The following is a 24,714-nucleotide window of genomic DNA, read 5'->3' as shown; positions in this document are numbered from 1 at the left end:
TTAGATTGTCTCGTATTTGACATCATATCTTCATTACAAAATAGAGATTTGACTTCTTACGCCTCAAGACTTCACTTGATCACCCAAAACTGACAATTCTTATGACTCCAACATTCTACGAAATATCTTCTTTTGTGTTGTACAGAAGAAAGAATCTCAGAACGGTCATTTTTGACTAAACCGTCCTTTTAGACTTCCATAAATGAGATCAAAACAGTTACGCTGAATTAAGACATTTATTCATGATTTCATATTTTTGACCATATTTTGGTCAGTGTTTGATTTAAATTTTATAATTAATCTACTATTGTCAACTAAATGAAATAGGACTTCATTTCTACTAACTATCTGAAATGACATTTGGCAAAAGACTGACTTCTGATTTAGATTTTCTCGTATTTGACAACATATCTTATTTACAAATCAGAGATTTGACTTTTTACATCTCAAGTCTTCACTTGATCACCCAACACTGAAAGTTCTGTCATCATTTACTCAGCCTAATAAACCTTCATGACTTTGTTTCTTCTGTTGAATGGAAAAGAAGATATTTTAAATAATGGTGAAAACCAGTAACCATTGACTTCCATTGTATATTTGTTTGTCCTATATAAATGGTTACCGGTTTCCAACATTCTTCAAAATATCTTGTTTTGTGTTCAACAGAATAGAGAAACTTATACTGGTTTTGAATTACTCGATGTGCAGTAAACAGAGAGCAAATTTTATAAATTGAGGTGAAATATCCCTTTAAATATGACTAAGTACCTCATTCATGCTGTAAATCTAATGCAATTTTTGAAATAATTTCGACTGTGTCTATACAGTAAATACAGGATGGGCTCCACACAATCAATTTGTTTTAGGACAACATAAAAGCATTAAGTTGACATATTAGTTTTTACATATTTAAGTGATTGAACATAAAACAATTAAGTTTTCCTTGAAAAAAACTCAAGAATTGTGTTGTTTCAGCTAATTTTAAATAAGTATTTTGAACAAACTGCGAACATCATTTTTAGATGTAATGTTTACTCATTAATAACAGCAGCAATAATAATAATAGTAATAGATGATGATGATGATGATGATGATGATAGTGATAATAATAATAAAATAATAATAATTATAATAATAAATGATAATGAGACTGATAATAATAAAATAATATTAATAATAATAATAATGCTAGATGATGATACTGATAATAATAATAAAATAATTATGATAATTATAATAATATTAATAATAATAATAATAATAATAGATGATGATGATGATGATGATGATGATGATACTGATAATAATAAAATAATATGATAAATAATAATAATAATAATAAATGATGATGAGACTGATAATAATAAAATAATATTAATAATAATAATAATGATAGATGATGATACTGATAATAATAATAAAATAATAATGATAATAATAATAATAATAATAATAATAATAATAATAGATGATGATGATGATGATGATGAGACTGATAATAAAATAATATAATAAAAAATAATAATAAATGATGATGAGACTGATAATAATAAAATAATATTAATAATAATAACAATGATGATGATGATACTGATAATAATAATAAAATAATAATGATAATAATAATAATAATAATAATAGATAATGATGATGATGATGATGATAATGATACTAATAATAATAAAATAATATAATAAAAAAATAATAATAATAAATGATGATGATACCGATAACAATAATAATAATAATAATAATAATAATAATAATAATAATAATGATGATGATGATTATAATAATAATAATAGTAATAATAATAATAATTGATGATGATGATGATGATGAGGATACTGATAATAATAATAGTATTAATAATAATAATAATAATAATGATGATGATGATGATGATAATACTTTTTGTTTATAGGAGCCTTTCAAAGCACTCAAGGACACCTTACAGTATATAGCGAGCACAATATAAACACAGTGAAAAGCAACAGACAGCATATTAAACCAGCAAAACATCATTAAAACCTATCCTGAACAAAAACACTTCCACAACTTTGGTACTGCACAACCTAAAAGCCCTGCTGCCGGCAAATGATTCGTCTTCAAGTTTGGAACATTAACAATCACATTAGACTTTCTGCATCATAATTATGACTCTGCATCTCATAATTATGATTTAAGAAAAGTGTCATCTTTCCCTGATGAAATGGCCCTTCACGCACAACACCAGCCAGTATTATTAATAACAAGATCATCCTCACCTCTTTGACTTTCTCCCTCCTCTGAAGCGTCCCGGAGTCAGATGGAGTCCCCTGGTCCTTTCCCATAGGTGGTTTCAGGAGGCACTTTTTAAACGCCTCATAGTTGAAAGAGCTGCTGTGTTCCTGGTTATGAGCCGCCGCGGTGACTCGCTCGTCCCTGGCCGCTGGTTCATGCGCCCTCGCCGGGCTCCACTCGTCCTGCGCCCGGCTCCCAACCGATCTCTCCACGGTTCTCGCTCCATGGGTGACCGACGGCTTGCGGCTCACTTTCAGTTTGAGATTGGCCTCAGCACCTTTTAATCCCGCCCGCTGGTGCTCTGGATCCCCGGGCACCTTTTTGGAAAGCTCATTCTCGGAGCCCACAGTCACCGCGGGACTCTCATTTTTGGAGAGGAAAATGCGCTTCAGACGCACGCTGTCGGGTAAGAAGAAAAGCGCCCCGAAGCACAGAGTGACCAAGCCCGAGAGGAACAGCAGAAAGACGAATTTCTGAGAAAGACGAAGCCCCATGCCCGATGCGGAGACACCGGGTAACTTTCGCAGCACCATTTAATACGCGCGACACTACACTAATGTGCGGGGAAAAATACACTATGCGTGCGATCAAAACCCACGTGTTTCTGGTGTGATAGAAATGCAGAATGAACTGTAGCCTGTTCAAAGTGCCCAAATCTGTCAGGATCAATCGATTTAAGAGACCACAGGTGGAGTCGACACATTCGCGCACAGCAAGAGCGTCATTGCGCATCAGCGTCAACAGCGGTTTCCTTCAGATTCAGAGCATCTCATCTGGCAAGCCAGCATGCGACTCGGATAAAAGTATCTACACACCGCCTCCTAAAGATGACAATGACGCGTATCTAGGAGATGGATGTGAAACTTGATGGACTGGAGTGGATTAAAGCAGGATATTATGCACAATATGCACAAGCATCACACAAAACGCCAATCAAACATATCATGATTTCTGGAAAAATGACAACGGGGCTTAGTTAGTAACGTTAAGGGATGCAATGAGGTTATGAATGCATTCTAAAAAGTGGAATTAGCATTAAAGTAGTCTGTATGCGCGTGCACAGCCAACATGCATCACATTAATATGTTAAGGTGACCACAAACACGTTGATGATGCTGACCTAAACTCAAATGCACTTTATAAAGTCCAAAGCAGCATTTAAGAGAGCTAAAATGTCATGCATAGCATTAATGACCACCCACTAAAACGCATTAATTAAAAAGCAAGCTGAGGTTAATGAGACTCGCTGTACTTTAGAAAGTGACATTAATGCACATCAAACCCCTTGCATTAAAAATCAAGCATCTATATTCTCACACAACTGCTTTCTAATGACGCTGATGATAAGTATCATGGCCAAACAGTGCAATGCTGAAGTTTGCAGAACGAAACAAGACACATCTCAATAGATAACCCCCATATATTGCAACATCGCAGGTTACTTAATATCATCTACGCGCGTTTGCCACCGTGCACATCACTCCAGCAGACAAGAGCCGCAAAAATACATCCAAAGATCGAATCAAGAGCCGACGCGACGGCGAAATGCGGTCCAAGTGTTTGCAAAAACTGTTGGTTTCCTCTGCTTATGCGCCGTGCATGCTCAAAAACTCTCCCCTGCGCATGAAAGTCTGCGTCCAGAGCATGAAGGAGGACGTCTGTGCTCGTGAAATGCGATCGACTGATGGATGGATCATTCTTCGGAAATGCAATCTAACGAAAACACGCCGTGTCTTGCCATTATTACTGCGCGCTCTCTTCCGCGCGCGCCACAGAAGCACGGAAGGAAATGCACGCCGATGGTAGCCGACCTCTGCGGGGAAGAGTCTCGCTGAAAACGGCTTGAAATGATGCCGATGTGATCCGCAAACAGCAGGCGAATGGAGCTGTGAGTGTCCGGTTCTCCTGGGCGGTCTGATCTGCTCTCTGCAAACGCCTTTGATCAGCAGTGGTGGTGAGGGGGAGCGAGTCATTTACTGAACCGAGCCGGGGATTCAGTGAGCCGACAGCACCACCGTGTGGCCTGTTTGGGAACTGGAAGTGTGGAGCTCGGAGAAATAATATACTGCGTTTGTATTATTGAGAAATGCAAATACAGTAGCACATTTTAATGAAAAAATAGCCATAAAGAATGGCATATATGGCGATATCGCTGAAAAAATATTTATTTGATTAACTTTTTTTAAGGTAAGTAGTTGCAAACAATTTATATAGGCTGAATTGAAACAAAAAATTAAATTGAACAATACTAAATTTAATATTTGTTCAAATTCTGCCTTTATAAATTGTTTGCAACTACTTACCCTAAAAAAATCAGTAAATCCAATTAATCTTTTTTTTTCTGCATAGCTACCGTAATTAGATTACTTTTCCACATTCATAAAAAATTGGAACAGGAAGGCATTTACCACGCTGTAATGTTGCCATTCCTTTCCACAACACTTCAAAGACGTTTAGGGACTGAAGACACTTAATAATAAGGTGTTTCAGGTGTAATTTCGTCCCATTCTTCCTGCAGACAAGTCTCAAGGTGGGCAACAGTACAGGGTCTTCGTTGTCGCCTTTTGCGCTTCAAAATGTACCCCACATTCTATATTGGACACAAGTCGGGACTGCAGGCAGGCCAGTCAAGTCCTGTATCCTTTTCCTCCGTAGCCAGGATTTTGTAATGCTCTAAAGCAGTGATCACCAAACTTGTTCCTGGAGGGCCGGTGTCCTGGAGATTTTAGCTCCAACCCTAATCAAACACACCTGAACAAGCTAATCAAGGTCTTGCTTGGTATACTTGAAACATTCAGGCAGGTGTATTGAGGCAAGTTGGAGCTAAATCCTGCAGGGACACCGGCCCTCCAGGACTGAGATTGGTGACCCCTGCTCTAAAGGATTACTTTTCATTTTCATGTTTAATTACTGCTATATGTACCCTTAAATACTGTACATAAATTCAACAGTTTTGGATCAATCAGTAAGAAAAAGCAAAGTAATTCATTGATCAAGTAGATTAAACTTGCTTGAGAAACAATGAAGAGAGTCAGAATTCATCTAAATATATGGTATGCGTGAAGCATTGCTTTAAAATGTCATGTGTTTTGATACATATATTGTTTATATTCCTCAATATATATATATATATATATATATATATATATATATATATATATATATATATATATATATATATATATATAATATTTTTAAAGATAATATGCTTATAATTGTGTTTAAAAAGTCTGCTCTCTGTTAAACAGAAATTAGGGAAACAAAATAAACAGGGCAGATGGCTTAAAGGGGCTAAACATTTTGACCTTAAAATGATGTTTAAAAAATTAAAAATTGCTTTAATTTTTGCAGAAATAAAACAAATAGGATTTTGTCCTGAAGAAAAAATATTCCCAGACATACTGTGAAAATTTTCTTGCCCTGTTAAATATAATTTGGGAAATATTTAAAAAAGAAAAACAAATTCAAAGGGGGGCGAATAATTCTGACTTTAATTTATTCATTTTCTTGTCGGCTTAGTCCCATTATTAATCCAGGGTCACCACAGTGGAATGAACCGCCAACTTATCCAGCAAGTTTTTACGCCCACTGACCCAGTCAAGGCTCGAACCAGCAACCTTCTTGTTGCGAGGCCACAGCATTACCTACTGCGCCACTGCGTCGCCTGAAAACCTAACCGTGTTTTATTATAAATTTAGATGTAATTTAAACAAATACATGAATTTGATTCAGTTTTAGTGAGTGTGTGTGGAAATTTTCCAGGGATGGGCTGGAAGGGCATCCGCTGCGTAAAAACGTGCTGGATAAGTTGGTGGTTCATTCCGCTGTGGAGACCCCTGGATTAATGAAGGGACTAAGCCGAAGAGAAAATGAATGAATGAATGAGTTAAGTTTCAGTGTTTTGGTTGGTGTTTAGTGTATACAACCATTCTCAGTAAGTTACTGTAAATGTTACAGTCAGTTATTTACAAATTGTGTACTTTTATTCAACCAGCAAGTGTTTTTTTTTTTTTACTTGAAATGACACAGGCTTCTCCGAAAAGATAAAACGATGTAAGAGGCATCATTGTGGATAAGAAAATATTTCTTTAGTTAACTTTACTGTATATTTTTATAAATGACCATACAGTACATTAGATTTCTGTATGGTGAATGAAAACATGTCATGAAAACACTCTATGAGGGTATACAGCATCATAGTTCATTTTTCACAAATCAGTGTTTTCAGTCCATTGCAAAATGGAAAATACACCTTCCTGAAACCTCTCATATTGACAAAACACTTGGTAAAACCTGCATTTGACAACTAAATTACACAGACGTCAAGCACAAGCGCTTTTTCTCTTTTGCAGAACTGTAAATCTTGGATAAATAGATGGAAAAAACAGATGCAAGTCGCTCAGAATTCAATATGCAAGAACACAACTCAGTATGCAAATCAGCTCAAAGGTACAAAGTCAAAGGTGCTGTAAGAGATCTCAAGCACTTTGCAGAAAGCAGTAATGTATAAAACCTCAGTTCTCTTTTACATCCATCTCAGGGGCCGCTGCTTGGCTTCTGGGGGATTTCACATCTGCCGGATTTGCTTGTGTGCTCAATTCATTTTAAACAAGCAGCAAAAATCATAAAAGTATAGAGCACTTTCAATGCACTTTATAAAAGATAGTGTAAAGGATTGGGATTTATCACTTTCTTGCGGATATAATTAACTAAAACAAATTTAAAAACTGCACTAAGAAATGTCTACTAATTACTATATATCTACAGGGTGGGCCATTTAGATTGATACACCTTAATACAGTGGGATTGGTTGGTGATATTAACGACCTGTTTGTGGCACATTAGTATATGTGAGGGGGCAAACTTTTCAAGATGAGTGGTGACCATGGTGGCCATTTTGAAGTCGGCCATTGAATTCAACTTTTGTTTTTTTTTCAATAGGAAGAGGGTCATGTGACACATTAAACTTATTGGGAATTTCACAAGAAAAACAATGGTGTGCTTGGTTTTAACATAACTTTATTCTTTCATGAGTTATTTACAAGTTTTTGACCACTTATTAAATGTCTTCAATGTGCTGGCCATTGTGTTGGATTGGCAATGCAACCCTCTTCTCCCACTCACTGATAGCAACACCGCAGGAGAAATGCCAGCACAGGCTTCCAGTATCTGCAGTTTCAGGTGCTTCACATCTTCTATCTTCACACCATAGACAATTGCCTTCAGATGACCCTAAAGATAAAAGTCTAAGGGGGTCAGACCGGGAGACCTTGTGGGCCATTCAACTGACCCACGCCGAACAATCGACTTTCCAGGAAACTGTTCATCTAGATTGCTCGGACTTGACACCCACAATGAGGTGGTGCACCATCTTGCTTGAAAAACTCAGGGAATGTGCCAGCTTCAGTGCATAAAGACGGAAACACATCATAGTCAAGTCAAACTAATATAGAAGGAGAAAAAAATCCATCCGCCATTCAGAGGGAGAGGCGGAAGGACATGCAGTAGTTCGGCCTTCACGTAAGACAAAAAGGAAACTGAAACCTAACCACATCAGAATCTCCGCCAAAGCCGAATCTCCGCCAAAATTGAGCAAAAGAAAGTGCACAACAGTTAAAAAAAAACATAATCAAGTCCCGGAGTGGCAGCCGGTAAAAAAGTTTACGTTGTTCATTGCATGAAAATCGCGGCTGGCATGTCAGTATTTGAGGGCAAATCAACTGTGAAGCAGCATCTGAGTTCAAGTTCAGCACAGAGAAAAATGTGCTCCTACAGTGCTTATCTGCTCGCTTTTTAAATTACTTGAAGTTACAAATAGTTATTCGGAAACTAGAAGATGTTATGAAGCACAAGTGTAAAGTTTTGGTTATTTTAATCATCATTTGAGTAATATCTGACTGACGTTAAGATGTTGATTTTCCTCCGTGATTCATGCGCGCATGAGCGGATCACGTGCACATAATTTGATTGCTGCAATAGCATAATTAATCGCATTTCATTTAAATGTCTTAAAACTAAATATTTAAGTTCAGTATATTTAACTGTACTGTTGATTGTGCTTTAACACGTGTTAATTCATTATAATATTTGAAAATACTGTGTTAAACATCAGACAAAATGTACAAATGTATATATGTATATATATATATATATATATATATATATATATATATATATATATATATATATATATGTGTGTGTGTGTGTGTGTGTGTGTGTGTGTGTGTGTGTTTATTTGCAATTTAATTACATATCTTGTATTTTTGTTTATTTTGAAGGTTTTTCACCTTTCTACTTTCTACCTGTTTGCCTTTCTGCTGCATTTATGATGCAATAAATGGATGAGGGGAATCCAGTTAAAACTCCCTTGATGATGTGACTTCCTTTCAAGCGGGAAAACTTTTGCATAAGAGAAATAGCTTGACAATCATCATGGAGCAATGTCAAATATCCAGTGGCCTTGAGGTTTCCACTGATGAAGAGCAGCCCCTCTATCTTTGTTGTCTATGATGTGAAGATACAGGATGTGAAGCACCTGAAACTGCAGATACTGGAAGCCTGTGCTGGCATTTCTCCTGCGGTGTTGCTATCAGTGAGTGGGAGAAGAGGGCTGCATTGACAATCCAACACAATTGGCAGCACATTGAACATATTTTATAAGTGGTCAGAAACTTGTAAATACCTCATGAAAGAATAAAGTTATGTTAAAACCAAGCACACCATTTTCTTGTGAAATCCCCAATAAGTTTGATGTGTCACATGAACCTCTTCCTATTGAAAAAAAAAACAAAAGTTGGATTCAAGATGGCCGACTTTAAAATGGCCAGCATGATCACCACCCATAGATATATATACTAGATGTCGCCTGGCCTATTGTTGTCTATTGGACGGAATGCGTCAATAGCGTCGCCATCTTGCTACAGAGTAGCACTCCTTTGAAATGAATGCGGGACCAAGGTACAGTGGAGGACTGTGGCCATGCAAAGCCAGAGATATACACATATACACATATATCTATGATCGGGAGTTTTCCTGGATGTTATTATGTAATTTTTTTTTTTCTAATTACGAAAATTATAATTTTACATCACTTTTCTACATTGATGGATCAGTGATCGCACGGGCATTCCTGACAAAAAGCTTGTGTTTGTGTGTACAGAAATGTACTATTCACCCTCCCTGTTAAATTTGATCTAATCATGTCCTGAAACACAGCTCCTCTCCTGCTTTCACTTCTCATACTGACGGAGGGAGCGATTCGTTTGTGAATGAATCCCCCGAACGACTCTTTCACTAACGTTAGGCAACAATAATACAAGTTTCTGGCAGCGCAGCATCTCGTTGTCATATTTATTTTGCATTGTTTGCTGATTTTATTCAACAAAACTAGCATAAGCCGAGTGTTTAGTGCGAGTTGGAGCTGCTTTGCCGTATGGTGAATGCAGTAAGTGACTGTTATCATCAATAACGTTACCTGATAGCACAAAAGTTCAGAACATACAAAAACAGAAAAAAACATAATATTACCTATGAAATGTTCTGCCTTTGTGCTTTGTTTGCTCGTTACTACACCCGTAGACAGGGCTAAAGTCCCGCATCTTCACGTAATAACACTGTCTTGACTAGTGCGGTTGATTGACATTTGTCCTGGGAGCACTGTACCAATGTGGCGGCGCTATTGACGCATGCTCAGGGTCCCTATGCGATATCTAGTGTATATATCTATGATCACCACCCATCTTGAAAAGTTTGCCCCCTCACATATACTAATGTGCCACACGCAGGACTTTAATATTACCAACCATTCATTTTATTAAGTTGTATCCATATAAGTGGCCCACCCTGTAGATATATTATTATTAGTAGACATTTCTAAGTGCAGTTTTTAAATTTGTTTTAGTTAATTATAACAGCAAATAGGTGATAAATCCCAATCCTTTACACTATCTTTTATCATTGATGAAAGTGCCTTGTAATTTTGCAGCTGGAGATTTTAAAACTTCTTCATGGAGCTTTTGCTTTTGCTTTAACTTTAGTCTTAAAGTAGAAACATAAGAAAGTTTCCATGCAGCACTTTTTTTCTGCTCATGTAGTAAACTGTAGAATCACCAGCGCTTTGTTTAAATCTACCCTGCTTTAGCTGAGCATTCACATATTTACAGCGTACAATCAACACCACACAATCAATGCAGAAATTGAAGAGATTTTCCAATCAAAGAGGACAGAGACGGAGGGCAGGTTTTCCTGCAGCAAAGCAAGACGAATGATCCCGATTAATGTGCTGCTGATCATTAAGAAACAACAAGCCGCAGCAAAAAAAACACAAGTTAGTTAAAGGAAAGGTCAAGAAGAAAATAAAAGTATAGTGCGACCGGCAGCAGAAAATTTCCATCGAGCGCTGATTGCTCAGGCCTCACGGGACGCCGGTTTACAGGCCATTACTAACAGGGAAACGTGAAGCCATTCCCAAAACAACACAGCGGTAATTCAGATGAACAGGAGATTCAGAGATGTATAAGCAGAACTGTGCTACTGTTTTGATCTTGTTTCAGTCATTTTCCTTTGGCTTAGTCCCATATTTATCAGGGGTCGCCACAGAGAAATGAACCACCAACTATTCCAGTATATGTCTTCCACAGAGCACGCCCTACCAGCCAAAACCCAGTAGTATGAATCACCCATACACACTCATTCACACACACACTCATACACTACGACCAATTTAGGGCCTACTCGCACTATGCCATCAGTACCGTGCCCAAGCCCGTTTCCCGGATCGTTTGAGAAGTGTGAGTGCGCTGAATCGGGCTCAGGCACGGTTCACTTGGCCGGCCCTGGCCTGGTTGGAAGAGGTGGGCCTGAGCGCGGTTCACTTGGGCTTTGGCGCGGTACGCTTGTGTGTGAGTGCAAAACTCGCCATAGCCCGAAACTGAAAGCGAGATGTGACTTTTAAGGGGCTGTTTCATATGGATTTATTAATCATTCTTACTGTTCAGTGATCGCAAACTGCCGTAGTTTATTAAAGACGAGAACTCCTCACTGCACCACAGCTGCACCTTCAGCAAACCTCATTCCTGCAGCACGAGGGCTTTATGAGTGTTTATGCGCGCCAAAAGTGGCAGATCTGTTCGGCGAAATATCTGACTGCGTGTCCCTGCATCCCTAAGGACTGTTTGGCGAAATATTTGACTGCATGTCACTGCATAACAAACAACTGAAACGATATAATTAGAGAAATCTCCACTGTGCTGCTGAGTGAGAGAGCGCTTCTCACTGAACAGCGCAGCAGCGATGACGTAAGCGTGCCCAGGCCCGATTGTAATGTGTGTGCGGGCCGTCGGGGGAGACGGGAGGAGGGACAAGCGTGCTTTGGCCCGGTTCGAGGCAACTGTACCTAGTGTGAGTACGGCCTTAGTTTCAGGAGTTCACACTTAGATAATGCTTGACTATTTAAGCAAGTCTGGCATGCTGTCCCGGGAGAGAACCCTGAGCTTGGAGATAGATGAGCCCAAGGCTCCCACCTGGTCATTAAGCATTAGGAGGGATATGAGAACAGGTGGTTCTCGATAATAATAGACCGCTAACTGCACTAGTTTGTAGTAAGTGCTTGTGACTTTAACTTTTGTTGCATGGTTTTTGAGTGTGGGAGGAAACCGGAGTACCCGGGGAAAACCCACGCAAACACGGGGAGAACATGCAAACTCCGCACAGAGAGTATCGGTTGGCTCAGCTAGTATTTGAACCAACGACCTCCTTGTTGTGTATTATAAATATCTTATAAGAATATCTATTGTAAAAGCGCTTTATAAATAAACATGAATTGAATATTTTTAATTTTTATGTTTTGTTTTATTAATTATATTTTAGAATAAATTCATCCAGCAATAAAGTTATGTTTCAGACAAAAAAATAGGTTGGTTAATAAATTGAGTCTTTTTCAACCAATCATAACAACTTTATTTTTTGTTTTTTCTTCCTTGAAATAGTTTTTTTCTCAAAACAATCACTGATGTTTTTATTTTCAACATTTTATTTCAATGTTTTTTCTCAAAATTTTAACGATTTTTGTCACAAAACATTGTGAATTTATTCTCAGAATTTAATGAGTTTTAGAGTTCACACTTAGCTGATGGTTGATTATAAAGCTTGTTTGGCATGCTGTGCCGGGAAAGAGCCCTGAACTCATAGACCCTCGAGTCAGGGGCTCGCTCCCGTTTGCAGGGCGAGAGGGGAGTTTGAGCTCAGGTAGATCTCGAGAACAGATTATAATTTGCTCTGTAGAGATATTCTGCTGGTTAAGAGCTTGACTATAGTGTTAATTCAGATGAATCAATTCACTTATGACAAATGTTTTTGGACTGTAGGAGGAAACCGGAGAACCCGGGGGAAACCCACGTGAGCACGGGAAGAACATGTAAACTCCGCACAGAAACGACAGCCGGCCTGTTAAGGATTTGAACCAATGACGTTCTTGCTGTGAGGCAACAGTACTAACCATTGGGCCACCATGCCACCCTTTAGAGGGATAGGTGGAGAAGTAAGAGTGGAAGGGCGGATTCTTCAAGGCGAAGATGGCTGTAGTAAGAAACTCTAGTTATTAATGACGAGTTAGGAATCATCTGTTTGGTAAATCATTCGTTAGTTTATGCATGACCCATAGATAAATACATTAGATGTCGCCCTGTTGTTGTCTATTGGAAGGAATGCGTCAATAGAGCCGCCATCTTGGTACAGGGTAGCGCTCCTTTGAAATGAATGCGGGACCAAGCTGCAGTGGAGGACTGTGGCCATCCAAAGCCAGAGATATAAACATGTACACATATATTTATGATCGGAAGTTTTCCTGGATGTTAGGATGCTTTTTTTTTTTTTAATTACGAAAATTATAATTTAACATTTTTTTCTACGTTAATGGATGAGTGACCGCACGGGCATTCCTGACAAAAAGCTTGTGTTTGTGTGTATGGAAATGTACTATTCACCCTCCCTGTTAGATTTGATCTAATCATATCCTGAAACGCACCTCCTCTCCTGCTTTCACTTCTCATACTGACGGAGGGAGCGATTCCTTGAAGGACTCCTTCACTTAGCTGAGTTTCTGGCAGCGCAGCATCTCGTTTTCATATTTCTTTTGCATTGTTTGCTGATTTTATTCAACACAACTAGCATAAGCCGAGTGTTTAGTGTGAGTTGGAGCTGCTTTGCCATATGGTGAATGCAGTAAGAGACATTATCATCAATAACGTGACCTGTTCAGCAAAAAAGTTCAGAACATACAAAAACGTAAAAAACCTAATCTTACCTATGTAATGTTCTGCCTTTGTGCTTTGTTTTCTTTGTTTGCTCGTTACTACACCCGTAGACAGGGCTAAAGTCCCGCATCTTCACGTAATAACTTGACTGGTGCGGTTTGTCCTGGGAGCACTGTACCAATGTGGCGGCGCTATTGACGCATGCTCAGAGTCCCTATGCGATATCTAGTGTATATATCTATGTGCATGACCAGCTGAGATCAATCATAATCTCCTGCTCCTCTTGAAATTAGATTATAAATAATTTTGCAAAGTTTATTTTCAACATTTTTCTCAAAATTGAACATTTTTTTTTGTTGAAAGAACAACTTTATTCTCAGAATTTAGTGTTTTTATTTTCAACATTTTGTTTCAAAATCTCTCTTGAACAAGTTTTTTTCTCAAAAGATAACTGTTTTATTTTGTTTTGTTTGTATATTTATCCATTCATTTGTGTTATGAATAATGCATTAACTGCTTTGCAAATGTAAGTAGTGTTGTGAGAAATGCACCAAAGCCACTGAGAAAAATAATGAATGTATTATTATTATTATTATTCAATCAAGAGTTCACACTTAGCTGATGATTTATAAAAGCTTGTTTGGCATGCTGTCCTAGGAGAGAGCCCCGAGCTCAAGGGATCCTCGAGCCCGGGGCTTCCTCCCATTGGCAGAGCGAGAGGGGAGCCTGAGCTCGGTGGATCTCAGAATTCCCCGGCTGGGGTAGCTAAGGGAACACATGAGAAAAGGGGCTAGACAAGTGCTTGATTGTTATGTATGTTGTACATCTTTTGATGGTGGGAGGAAACCGGAGAACCCGGGGAAAACCCACGCGGACATGGGGAGAATATATAAACTCCTCAAAGAAACACATACCGGCCTGGCGGGACCAGGGCCGGCAGTGTTCTTGCTGTGGGGCTCACAGTGTCAACCACTGGCCGCCGTGCCGCCCAATCAGTGGTAAAGGAGGAGAATAGGGGAGGAAGGGGGGTTTCTTCCAAACGAAGATGAAGTGGACTGAAAACTGTGGTTATTTATAGTAGTGTATAGGACTCATATGAGGAAACATCCATACACACATATACTATGGCCAATGTAGGTCATCGAATTCACGTATAGCACATGTGTTTAGACCAGGGGTGTCCAAGCTCTGTTCTGGAGGGCTGATGTCCTGCAGATTTTAGCTCCAGCGTGCCTCAACACACCTGCAAGGAAGCCTAGCAGGACACCGACCTACCAGGACCGAGTTTAGGCACCCCTGGTTTAGACTGAGTGGGAAACTCCAACAATGGGAGAACATGCAAACTCCATACAGAAATGCCAACTGACCCAGCAGTGAGCCGAACCAGCAGCCTTTTTGCTGTGAGGCCACAGTGTTAACCACCGTGCCACCACTGGTCTACTACCATTTTAAAAAAAAAAAAATTGTTGTTGCTTTCTGTGTTTGGGGATTTCTCAATGTCTCCTCCAGTAAAGCAGAAGCTGATTATGCAGATCTGTTTCCATCAGAGCTGCTGAGGATTGTTGTCGAGTGCCACATGTCTTTCTTCCAGGTGCTCCGGTTTCCACACAATCCAAAGGCATGCGGTACAGGTGAATTGGGTAGGCTAAATTGTCCGTAGTGTGTGTGTGTGTGGATGTTTCCCAGTACTGGGTTGCGGCTGGAAGGGCACCTGCTGTATAAAAACGTTGGCAAAAAAGTTGGCGGTTCATTCCGCTGTGGTGACTCCGGATTAATAAAGGGATTAAGCCGACAAGAAAATGAATGAATGAATGAATGAATGAATGACATGATATGATATAATATAATATATATCAATATTACTAAAAAGAAATAATTTTACTGAATGGTTGAAATTAGGAAATAAATTTTGCAATAAAAATTTCAAGGAATTATTGTGAAAAAATGACTAAGGTGCTAGTTTTAGAGGTTAAAAATGGTGTAATCGGACTTCCGGTTATGGCGAGGTGCTGAGAGGTCGAAATTTTTTAGCTCTGCTGCTAACTTGCGATTAATCCTACAATACCAACCAGAATTATATCTTAAGTCAAGCAACACAAATATAAAAGCATAAGGAAGAAAAATGTCACGCAAAGGTACCAGAAAAGACAAGAAAAAGACCAGAAACGAAGATGAATATTCTGAGGGTGAAGAAACTAACGACGCCATGGCAGCTGGTGAGGGCCCTGACGAAGATGATGACGAAGCAATAACTTCGGATGGTAACAACGAAGATATCATGAAAGCTATAATGTCCTTGAAAAGTGGACTTTACAAAAAAATTGATGGAGTCCAAGCAACAATTACGACGATAAGTAAGGAGATAAAGGAATGCACAGGGCGGATAGCACAAGCGGAGCAACGCATTTCGGATGCCGAAGATAATGTCAACGGGCTGTTATCCAGAGTGAGCACGCTAGAAAATACTGTCAAAACGCTTTCAAACAAAGTGGAAGATTTGGAATGCAGAAGTCGACGGAACAACATAAGACTTGTGGGACTACCGGAGAAAGCGGAGGGCCAGGATACGGTAACGTTTTTGGAGAAGTGGATACCGGAGGCTCTAGAATTGGATTCGCGGGAATCTCTTGTAATTGAGCGGGCTCACAGAATCGGCACTTTGACAAATATCCACTCGCGAACGACACGCCCGAGGACACTAATTATGAAGTTCCTGAACTTCAGAGACAAGGAGCGAGTGCTAAGGGCAGCCAGAGTTAAAGGGAATGTTCTCTACAATAACGAACAAGTCCGTTTTCACCCAGACCTGTCCGCCGGCATACATAAGATGCAGCGCGACTATGATGACGTGCGAAAAAGGTTGCGAGATAAGGGAATTCAAAAGCACAGAATTATTTTTCCAGCACGGCTCCTACTGACACACGGAGAAAGATCCTACACCTTCCAAACTCCGGCTGAAGTAGACAACTTTATCCAGTCTCTTTGAAGGATCAAGACAATCCTACCAATATACGAAACTAAAACGTGACAACACTACTGACCAATTCGTTTTATGTCTTTTTTTTCCAACGAGAGAGCGCTAATATTCTTTTTGCGTTCTCTATTGGCTCACGTTAGTCATATACTTTTTTTTCTGACCACATATGTTTATTCTCGTGATAAAAACTCTTAAAATGTACCTGGGGTGGGAAAGGAAAACATGGACATAACGCACACTCAAATATTGGACCTTTTGACATTCGCAAGGGACGTTCATCCCACAACGAACTTTTCACGGCCAATAGCAGTACTGTTTGATTTGTTCTTTTATTTATATCTATCTTTTTTGCTAATCCTTATTCAGCTCAACCCCCCAGGTATGTCATTATTTGTTAAAAGTTGCAAAATATCAAAATTTTAATGGTTATTGTGGTGTATTGGGATAATGTGTGCCTCGTAAATATATAACAGTTATGTTTACTAATGTTGCTCAGTTCAAAACAACTAAGTAAATAATGTTGGCAAAGTAGTTAGTACTTGATAATAGCAGAGGGAGCTAAAGAGAAAGAAATAATCAAAAGTGAGAGACAGACGGCTCTTTGTATTGCCTAGACCCGTATCTGTCATAAGCGGTTGGTATAAAGTGTGTTTTTTTTTTCTTTCCCTTTTTTTTTCTTTTATTTATTTATTTATTTTATTATTTTTTTTCTTTCCTCTTTTTCTTGTTGAGTGTGGGTATGTTTTCATCAAACAAGCAAATCTGTAAGGTTATATTAGACAACTGATGTCTGGTAGCTTAAAGGTGAAATTTACTTCATGGAACTGTAGGGGTTTAAACAAAACTTCAAAAGTTAAACAAGTGATGAACAGGATAAAATTCTTGCAATCAAAAATAATTTTCTTGCAAGAAACCCATCTAGTAAGTGAGGATGTTTCTAAAATAAGAAGAAGATGGCAGGGTCAGGTGCTATCTGCCCCATATACCACCCATGCTAGAGGTGTTATAATACTAATTCATAAATCTGTTCCTTTTCAAATTAAAAATATAATTAAGGATTCTGCAGGTAGATACATCATAGTCCAGGGTATGCTGTTATTTGAAAATATAAATCTGATAAATGTTTATGGACCCAACGAAGATGACCCTAAATTCTATAACAATTTGTTTCTGACTATCTCCAATCTCCCGGGGCAAAATATAATTGCTGGTGATTTTAATTGCACGTTAGATCCAGCAAGAGATAGGTCATCAGGTTCAGATAATACCCACATTAGATCGAGAAAAACAATAAATAGTTTTATTAAAGAATTAAATTTGGTGGACATATGGAGACATAGTAAACCAAATGCAACAGAATACTCATGTTATTCCAGCACTTATAAAACTTATTCACGCATAGACTATTTTTTGGTTTCAGCACAACTGGTTTCAAAAATTGATGACTGTAATTATGGTAGTATAGTAATATCGGACCATGCAGCTATGTCACTCACTTATAAAGATGCTAAACTAGTGAAGGATTCTCCAAGATGGCGCTTTCAACCAGGATGGCTAACAGACCCCACATTTATAGATTTTTTAGATAAACAAATTGACCTGTATTTTACATGTAATACTTCTCAAACATCTGCTAGCATAAGGTGGGAGGCATTTAAGGCCTTTATTAGGGGTCAAATAATTAGTTTTACCAGTTCAAAGAAAAAGAGTGCACAACTGGAAATGAAGACATTAGATGAAAAAATTAAAACACTTGAATCAGTTCTTTACAATAACAAGTCTAACTCTATAGATACAAATGCACAATTACTCCTTCTTAGATCACAGTACAATGAATTGTCGGCTAATAAAGCAGCAACTTATTTACTGAAACTTAAACAATCCTATTATGACCAAGGGGAAAAACCTGGGAAACTTTTAGCATGGCGCATTAAACAACAACAAACAGAAAGATCTATTAATTACATTGAAGATTCAAGCGGAAGAACTATAGTAGATCCTAAAGAAATTAATGAGGCCTTTAAATTATTTTATGAGAAATTGTATAGCTCTGATGGTAACCCCAGACTTGTTGAACAGACACAATTTCTAAATAACATTAATATTCCTAGCATTTCAGAAAATGAAAGTAAAGCATTAGATGAAGAATTAACAAAAATAGAAATTTTAGAAGCAATCAACTGTATGCAGGCAGGTAAAACGGCAGGCCCAGATGGCATACCTATAGATATTTATAAAAAATTTCAGTCTAAATTAATTTCACCTCTTTTGGAGATGTTCCAGGAGTCCTTTAGGAATGGTCTTCTTCCTACATCCATGAGAAGTGCCCTAATAACTTTACTTCCAAAACCAGGAAAACCAAATATAAAATGCGAAAATATGCGTCCAATCAGCCTTTTAAACTCAGATACAAAAATACTTAGCAAAGTTCTTGCTAGAAGATTGGAGAGCTTACTCCCTCAGGTGGTGGGAGAAGACCAAAATGGCTTTATTCAAGGGAGACAGGGCTTCCATAATGTCAGACGAGTGCTCAATATTTTACATAGCCAGAGAGGAGCGAAAGACACAGCACTACTTTCTCTGGATGCAGAAAAGGCTTTTGACCGTGTCGAATGGCATTATTTATTTGACGTGCTTGCTCGCTTTGGCTTTGGTGATACATTTTGTAAATGGGTTAGGCTACTTTGTACGGAGCTCACAGCAGAAGTTTTGACAAATAACATTGTTTCTAAACCCTTTAAAATATCTAGGAGTTGCCCACAGGGAAGTCCTCTATCACCTTTATTATTTATCCTTGCAATAGAACCATTCGCCATAGCAGTGAGAACGCATAGTGCCATATATGGAATCCGAGAGAACCACTTGGAACATAAATTAGCATTATTTGCAGACGATATTATTTTGTTCCTAAAAAATCTAAGTAGCTCTATTCCTGCACTCCTGGATCTTATTGAAACTTTTGGAAAAATATCTGGATATAAAGTTAATCACTCCAAATCATCTATAATGTTACTTAATGAATCAGAGAGAAAAAATAGCCAAGGTTATGCTTCTATTTTTAATTCAACGGATAATTTTACATATCTGGGTATTAAAATCATGGATGAAATAAATAAGATTGCTCAAATTAATTATGACCCAATTTTGGATGCTACTATGTCATCAGTAGAACGTTGGACATCTTTACCTATCTCAATGATTGGCAGGATAAATATCCTAAAAATGAATATACTCCCTAAATTTCTTTATTTGTTCCAAAACATCCCCTTGCCCCCTCCCTCATCGTTGTTTACTAGAATTAAGAAACTGTTTACCAACTTTATTTGGCAAAATAAACGTCCCAGACTACGCCTAACTTTATTATATTTACCATTCGATCGAGGAGGACTTAAATGTCCAAACTTTCAGTGGTATTATTGGGCTGCTCAGCTGCGTACAATCATGTATTATTTTTCTTCTGAAAGTCCTCCTTCTTGGATGGATTTGGAATCCCGCTCTATCACACCACAAATACCACTGCACTTATACCTATATTCGGCAGACCTCAAATATCTAAGAAAAAACACAGACAACCCCATCGTATTGAACATGATTAATGTTTGGTTTGATTCTTGTAAATATTTGAATATAAATCCTTCCTTGTCACGTTTTAGTCCTATTTGGGGTAATGTTAAGTTTAAACCAGGAAAAAGTGATGCAGGATTTCGGATATGGGCTGAAAAAGGGTTAAGGAAAGTACAAGATATGTACAATAAGGATGAAATATTTATGTCCTTTGCAGTAATTTCAAAAAAATATGATATTCCAAAGACGCATTTTTTTAAATATCTTCAACTTAGAAGCTTTATATCCTCATCTCAAAATCATTCACTAGATATTCCTAACATTTCCTCATTAGAGGCAGCAATCCTAGGACACTGTTATGATAGAGGTTCAATTTCCTCTTTGTACAGATTGTTTGTGTCTGGCTCTAACGAATCCTCAGAATCAAAACTGAAGTTATGGAAAGAAGATATGGAAGATGAAATATCTCTAGAAGACTGGAACGAGGCATGTAGGAGAGCTCAGATACAGACAATCAATAGTAGCCTGAAACTTGTACAGTACAAATGGTTAATGCGAACATACATAACTCCTGCTATATTGCACAAGTTTAATGATAATATTCCAGATACCTGTATAAAGTGCAATGAGGTAAGAGGAACACTTTATCACTGTATTTGGGAATGTGTGAAAGTGAAACCCTTTTGGCAAGATCTTATTGAAATAATTGACCAAATTTTATTAAAGAAATTACCGCTGGATCCTAAGATTTTTATCCTGGGTATATTTCCTGTCAGCCCTCTCTTACAAAGCAAAGAGGTCAGATTCATAAACATGTGTATTTTACAAGCTAAACGTATTATTGCTCTTAATTGGAAAAATATAAATGAACCTAGAATAGGAAAGTGGATTAAAGAAATGGCATCTCATATGTCAATGGAAAAGATCACGTATATTATCAAAAAGAAACAAAATGTGTTTGAAGATACCTGGAGACCTTTTAATAACTTTCTAAAGTACAATGTAAATGTGGACAGTCTACTACAAATAGAACAGGCTTAGGAATATGGGAAGTATCATGGTCTAAACAGACTACCTGATTTAAACATATCCCCTCTTTTTTTTTTTTTTTTTTTTTTCTCTTCCCCCCTCTTATTATATTTTTTAAAATTGTTTATTTATTTTTATTTTACTTATTTACTTATTATTGTTTATTTATTTATTTTTAAGGGAATGGGTTGTTGGGAGGGAGAATGGGGGGTAAAAAGTTTGCTGTGCCTTCATGATTATTGTTCTGTAATTGTGTAATCTGTTGTGATATGCAAATTGAAAAAAGTAATAAATATATTGTACAAAAAAAAAAAATGGTGTAATCATGTAAATGTATCCTAATAATCAAAGATTGTATTTAAAACCATGTTATAATCATCTCTCACCACTTTATATTACAGACAACATTAACATCATCACATTCTGCTTTAATTAGAACAGTTTTGTTTAGTCTTGTTCATTAGTCTGTAACTTCCTGCAGGAAAACTACCTTACCCATGATGCCGTGCAGAAATTGACCAATCGGTGACCAAAGTGTGTCAAAATATATCTGTAGCTCCGCCCACTGAAATACAGCACTGTTTTAATCACATAAGTCGATATACACACAAAATAAAAGCACTTTTTGCAGTATAATACAATGACTGTAAAAAATATGGACGACGCGACAGCCCCTTTTCCCATTGAACGCCTTGAGGGCAAAACGCCTGCTTGACGGGCACAAACTGTCGCAAAAGACTGCTGAAATTGGAGCCTTGACATGCGCAGATGGACTGTCTGATGGAGCCAGAGGAGGAGCCGCGAAAATGAGCGGAGTCGAGCTTCCAACCAAACGCTTTATGTAAAATAAACCACGCCCCCCGAACTTCTCAGCATGCGTTTGCTGTCATATCAACACAAATGGATGTAATAATGTTAACAAATATGAGGGTTTTATATATTCAATCGCGCCAGCTCTGGGCCATAGCGCATAACCTACTCGCGGCGTCGCGGGCTGATTCCGGCTCGCATGCGGCAGCACCGGCTCGCTCGGCCGCCGCATCTGGCTCGATTGACTCGGGCTGGAATCGGGCAGTGAGTCCAGGCATCCGGAGTAGGTCCAGCAGAGGTAGTCAGTCTGAGCTCTGAGGGGTAAGTCTCCGGCAGGCAAGAATCTAGCCGGAACTGGCTTGAGTTTATTTTGCTATCTGGGAGGTTAGGCGTGTATTAGCAAACTAATAAAGCCCGAAAAAAGCCCTGACCTTAGCGAATAAACAGTGTTCCACCAGGATCATGTATGTCAGAAACTACTGCTGAACTCATTTTGTCATGGTAAAATAACACAGAAATCGAATAATAACACTTCAGTCTTCTGCCGAAGCTCAGACAGTCTGCTTTGAGAAACTGTCAATCACAGCTGTCAATCACGATGACACGCCCAGCATTAAATTACTGCTAAAAACAAACTGTTTACAAAAATGAAGACCTGCACCTATTTCAGCACAATAACCAGTGCCCTAATCGACCTGAACCATCTTTCGGGACATTTTATTGCAAGTGTAATACATTTTTTTATTTGGGCTCAAGTCTCCTTCATTAACATGGAGGAGGCGGGCTTTATGACTTGTACTGCAGCCAACCCCCAGGGGGCGATCTAACGGCCGAGACCTTCACTCAAACGCAGGCTTGCGGCACACTTGGTATAATACATATAATTTTCATGTATAATTAGATCCTGTCACATACGCTTAATTCTATGAAGAACTATGGTGCAATTTATTATATAAAGGATATTATTTATATGACATTAATGGTATCCTTTAGGAAAACTTGCACATTTCAACTTGTTTTCATTTTTAGGCCCCTAAATGACTGAAAGGTGCCAGTTATAAGTTGAAAACGGTAAAATCATGTAAATGTGCCCTAATAATAAAAGATTGCATTTAAAACCATGTTATAATCATCTCTCCAGGCTTTATATTACATACAATATTAACATCAACACATTCTGCTTTAATTAGAACAGTTTTGTTCAGTCTTGTTCATCAGTCTGCACTCAGATCTCTTTCTGTGGTCACAAATAACATGAAAACAAGCCTCAAAGTGTATGTGTGTGTGTGTGTGAGGAAATAATAAAGCACAAACACCACGAGGCGTCTGAACCCGCATGATCACACACAGCAGTTGAACAGAAAACACTCAATCATGTAAACCTACACAATCATCAGTAAAACCGCAACAGAAGGCGACAAATTTGCAAAGAAAGGTAAACCGAACATCATGACGCTCGAATTTAAAAGAGGCTTTGCGGTGGATATGATTAGAAAAAAATAATAATAAAAATAAGGTGATGATGGCATTAAAAAAAGAAATAAAAATAGAAGCACACACACTATAAAAGACCACTTATTAAACATATACATACACAATCCCATCATAAACATCAGGATCATTGGCATCCAGCTTCATGTCAAAGTTTAAAGGAATATTTCACTGGGAAATGTCAATTCTGTCATTATTTCTCAAATCAGGGTATTCGTAAAGTGAAACGGTAAACTAAGTGAAGTTTATTTATAAAGTAATTTCGAGAGGAGCACGTGATTATGATTGAACACGGCTGGTTCTGCATTAGCATGTATGATCCACCATTTAGGCCAGTCCTAACCCACTATAAAGCGATAGGGTTTTCTCACTATAGCCATCTTCGATTTGAAGAATCCCCCCTTCCACCCCTACTTCTCCACCTTTCCCTTGATAGGGCGGCACGGTGGCCCAGTGGTTAGCACTGTTGCCTCACAGCAAAAACGTCACCGGTTCTAGTCCCTTAACAGGCTGGCGGTCGTTTGCATGTTCTTCCAGTGCTCACGTGGGTTTGTCCCCCACTTTACAAAAACATGCAACTACAAGTAAATTGATCGCTTTAAATTTAGCACTACAGTCAATCTCTCACCCTGCAGCATATCTCTTCATAGCATTCATTTTAGTCATCAGCTCTTATCAAGGGGGGAGTTGTTTAGATCTACCTGAGCTCGAGGCTCCCCTCTCGCCGTGCAAATGGGAGGGAGCCAGGGCTCAAGGACCTTTTGGGCTCAGGGCTCTCTCCCGGGACAGCATGCCAAACTTGCTTATAATTAATCATCAGCTTAGTGTGAACTCTTGAAATACTCTGTTAACATACTAAATTAAATTGAAATAAAATACATATGCTTAATAAATAGGTTTTCAAATAAAACAATGTTAACAATTTCAAATGTAAACTATTTTACTTTTTATTTTTTATTTTAGTTTGCCTTTTAAAATTAAATACTTTATTAAATATATAACAAAATATTTTGTGTGCATAAATATTTATGAGTAAAAATATTTAAATACACACAAAATCTACATGGAAAATGTCAGAGCTGTCCTTTATGTTGATTTTTTGGAAATGAACAATTACGCATTATCATAAAGTTGAATGAATAATAATATAAGCTTTTAATTGATCCTCTCTTTGCTATAAGACAATATTTGCCAGAGATACAAATATTTTATTATCTGGAATCTGAGGGCTAAAAGAATAAATAATAATAATAAAAATGTCCAAATTAATTCATTTAACTTACTAAAACTGACAACTTGGGTCACATA

The 24,714-nt window shown here is 38.0% G+C and overlaps 2 protein-coding genes across 4 annotated transcripts in view; both read right to left on the bottom strand.

Moving 5' to 3' along the window:
- Positions 1-4,199, bottom strand: part of LOC101882461 (mannosyl-oligosaccharide 1,2-alpha-mannosidase IA) — a 356,204-nt gene extending 352,005 nt beyond the window's left edge. For all 3 annotated transcript variants that reach the window (XR_015512119.1, XM_087288103.1, XM_087288102.1), the window contains exon 1: positions 2,268-4,199. Coding sequence is in view for 2 of the 3 variants with exons in the window: in XM_087288103.1 (XP_087144229.1) it covers positions 2,268-2,816 (549 nt within the window). In the remaining variant the exon portion in view is untranslated. The remainder of the gene's footprint in view (positions 1-2,267) is intronic.
- slc9a1a (solute carrier family 9 member A1a) overlaps positions 1-24,714 on the bottom strand; it is a 407,815-nt gene that overhangs the window by 297,377 nt on the left and 85,724 nt on the right. The window lies entirely within an intron of this gene.

The sequence above is a fragment of the Danio rerio genome, chromosome 16 (assembly GCF_052040795.2).
Source record: "Danio rerio strain M-AB ecotype USA chromosome 16, GRCz13ab, whole genome shotgun sequence".
In the NCBI taxonomy this organism is placed as follows: domain Eukaryota; kingdom Metazoa; phylum Chordata; class Actinopteri; order Cypriniformes; family Danionidae; genus Danio; species Danio rerio.
The sequence above is the reverse complement of the archived record's forward strand: the minus strand, read 5'-3'. Positions and strand labels throughout refer to the sequence as shown.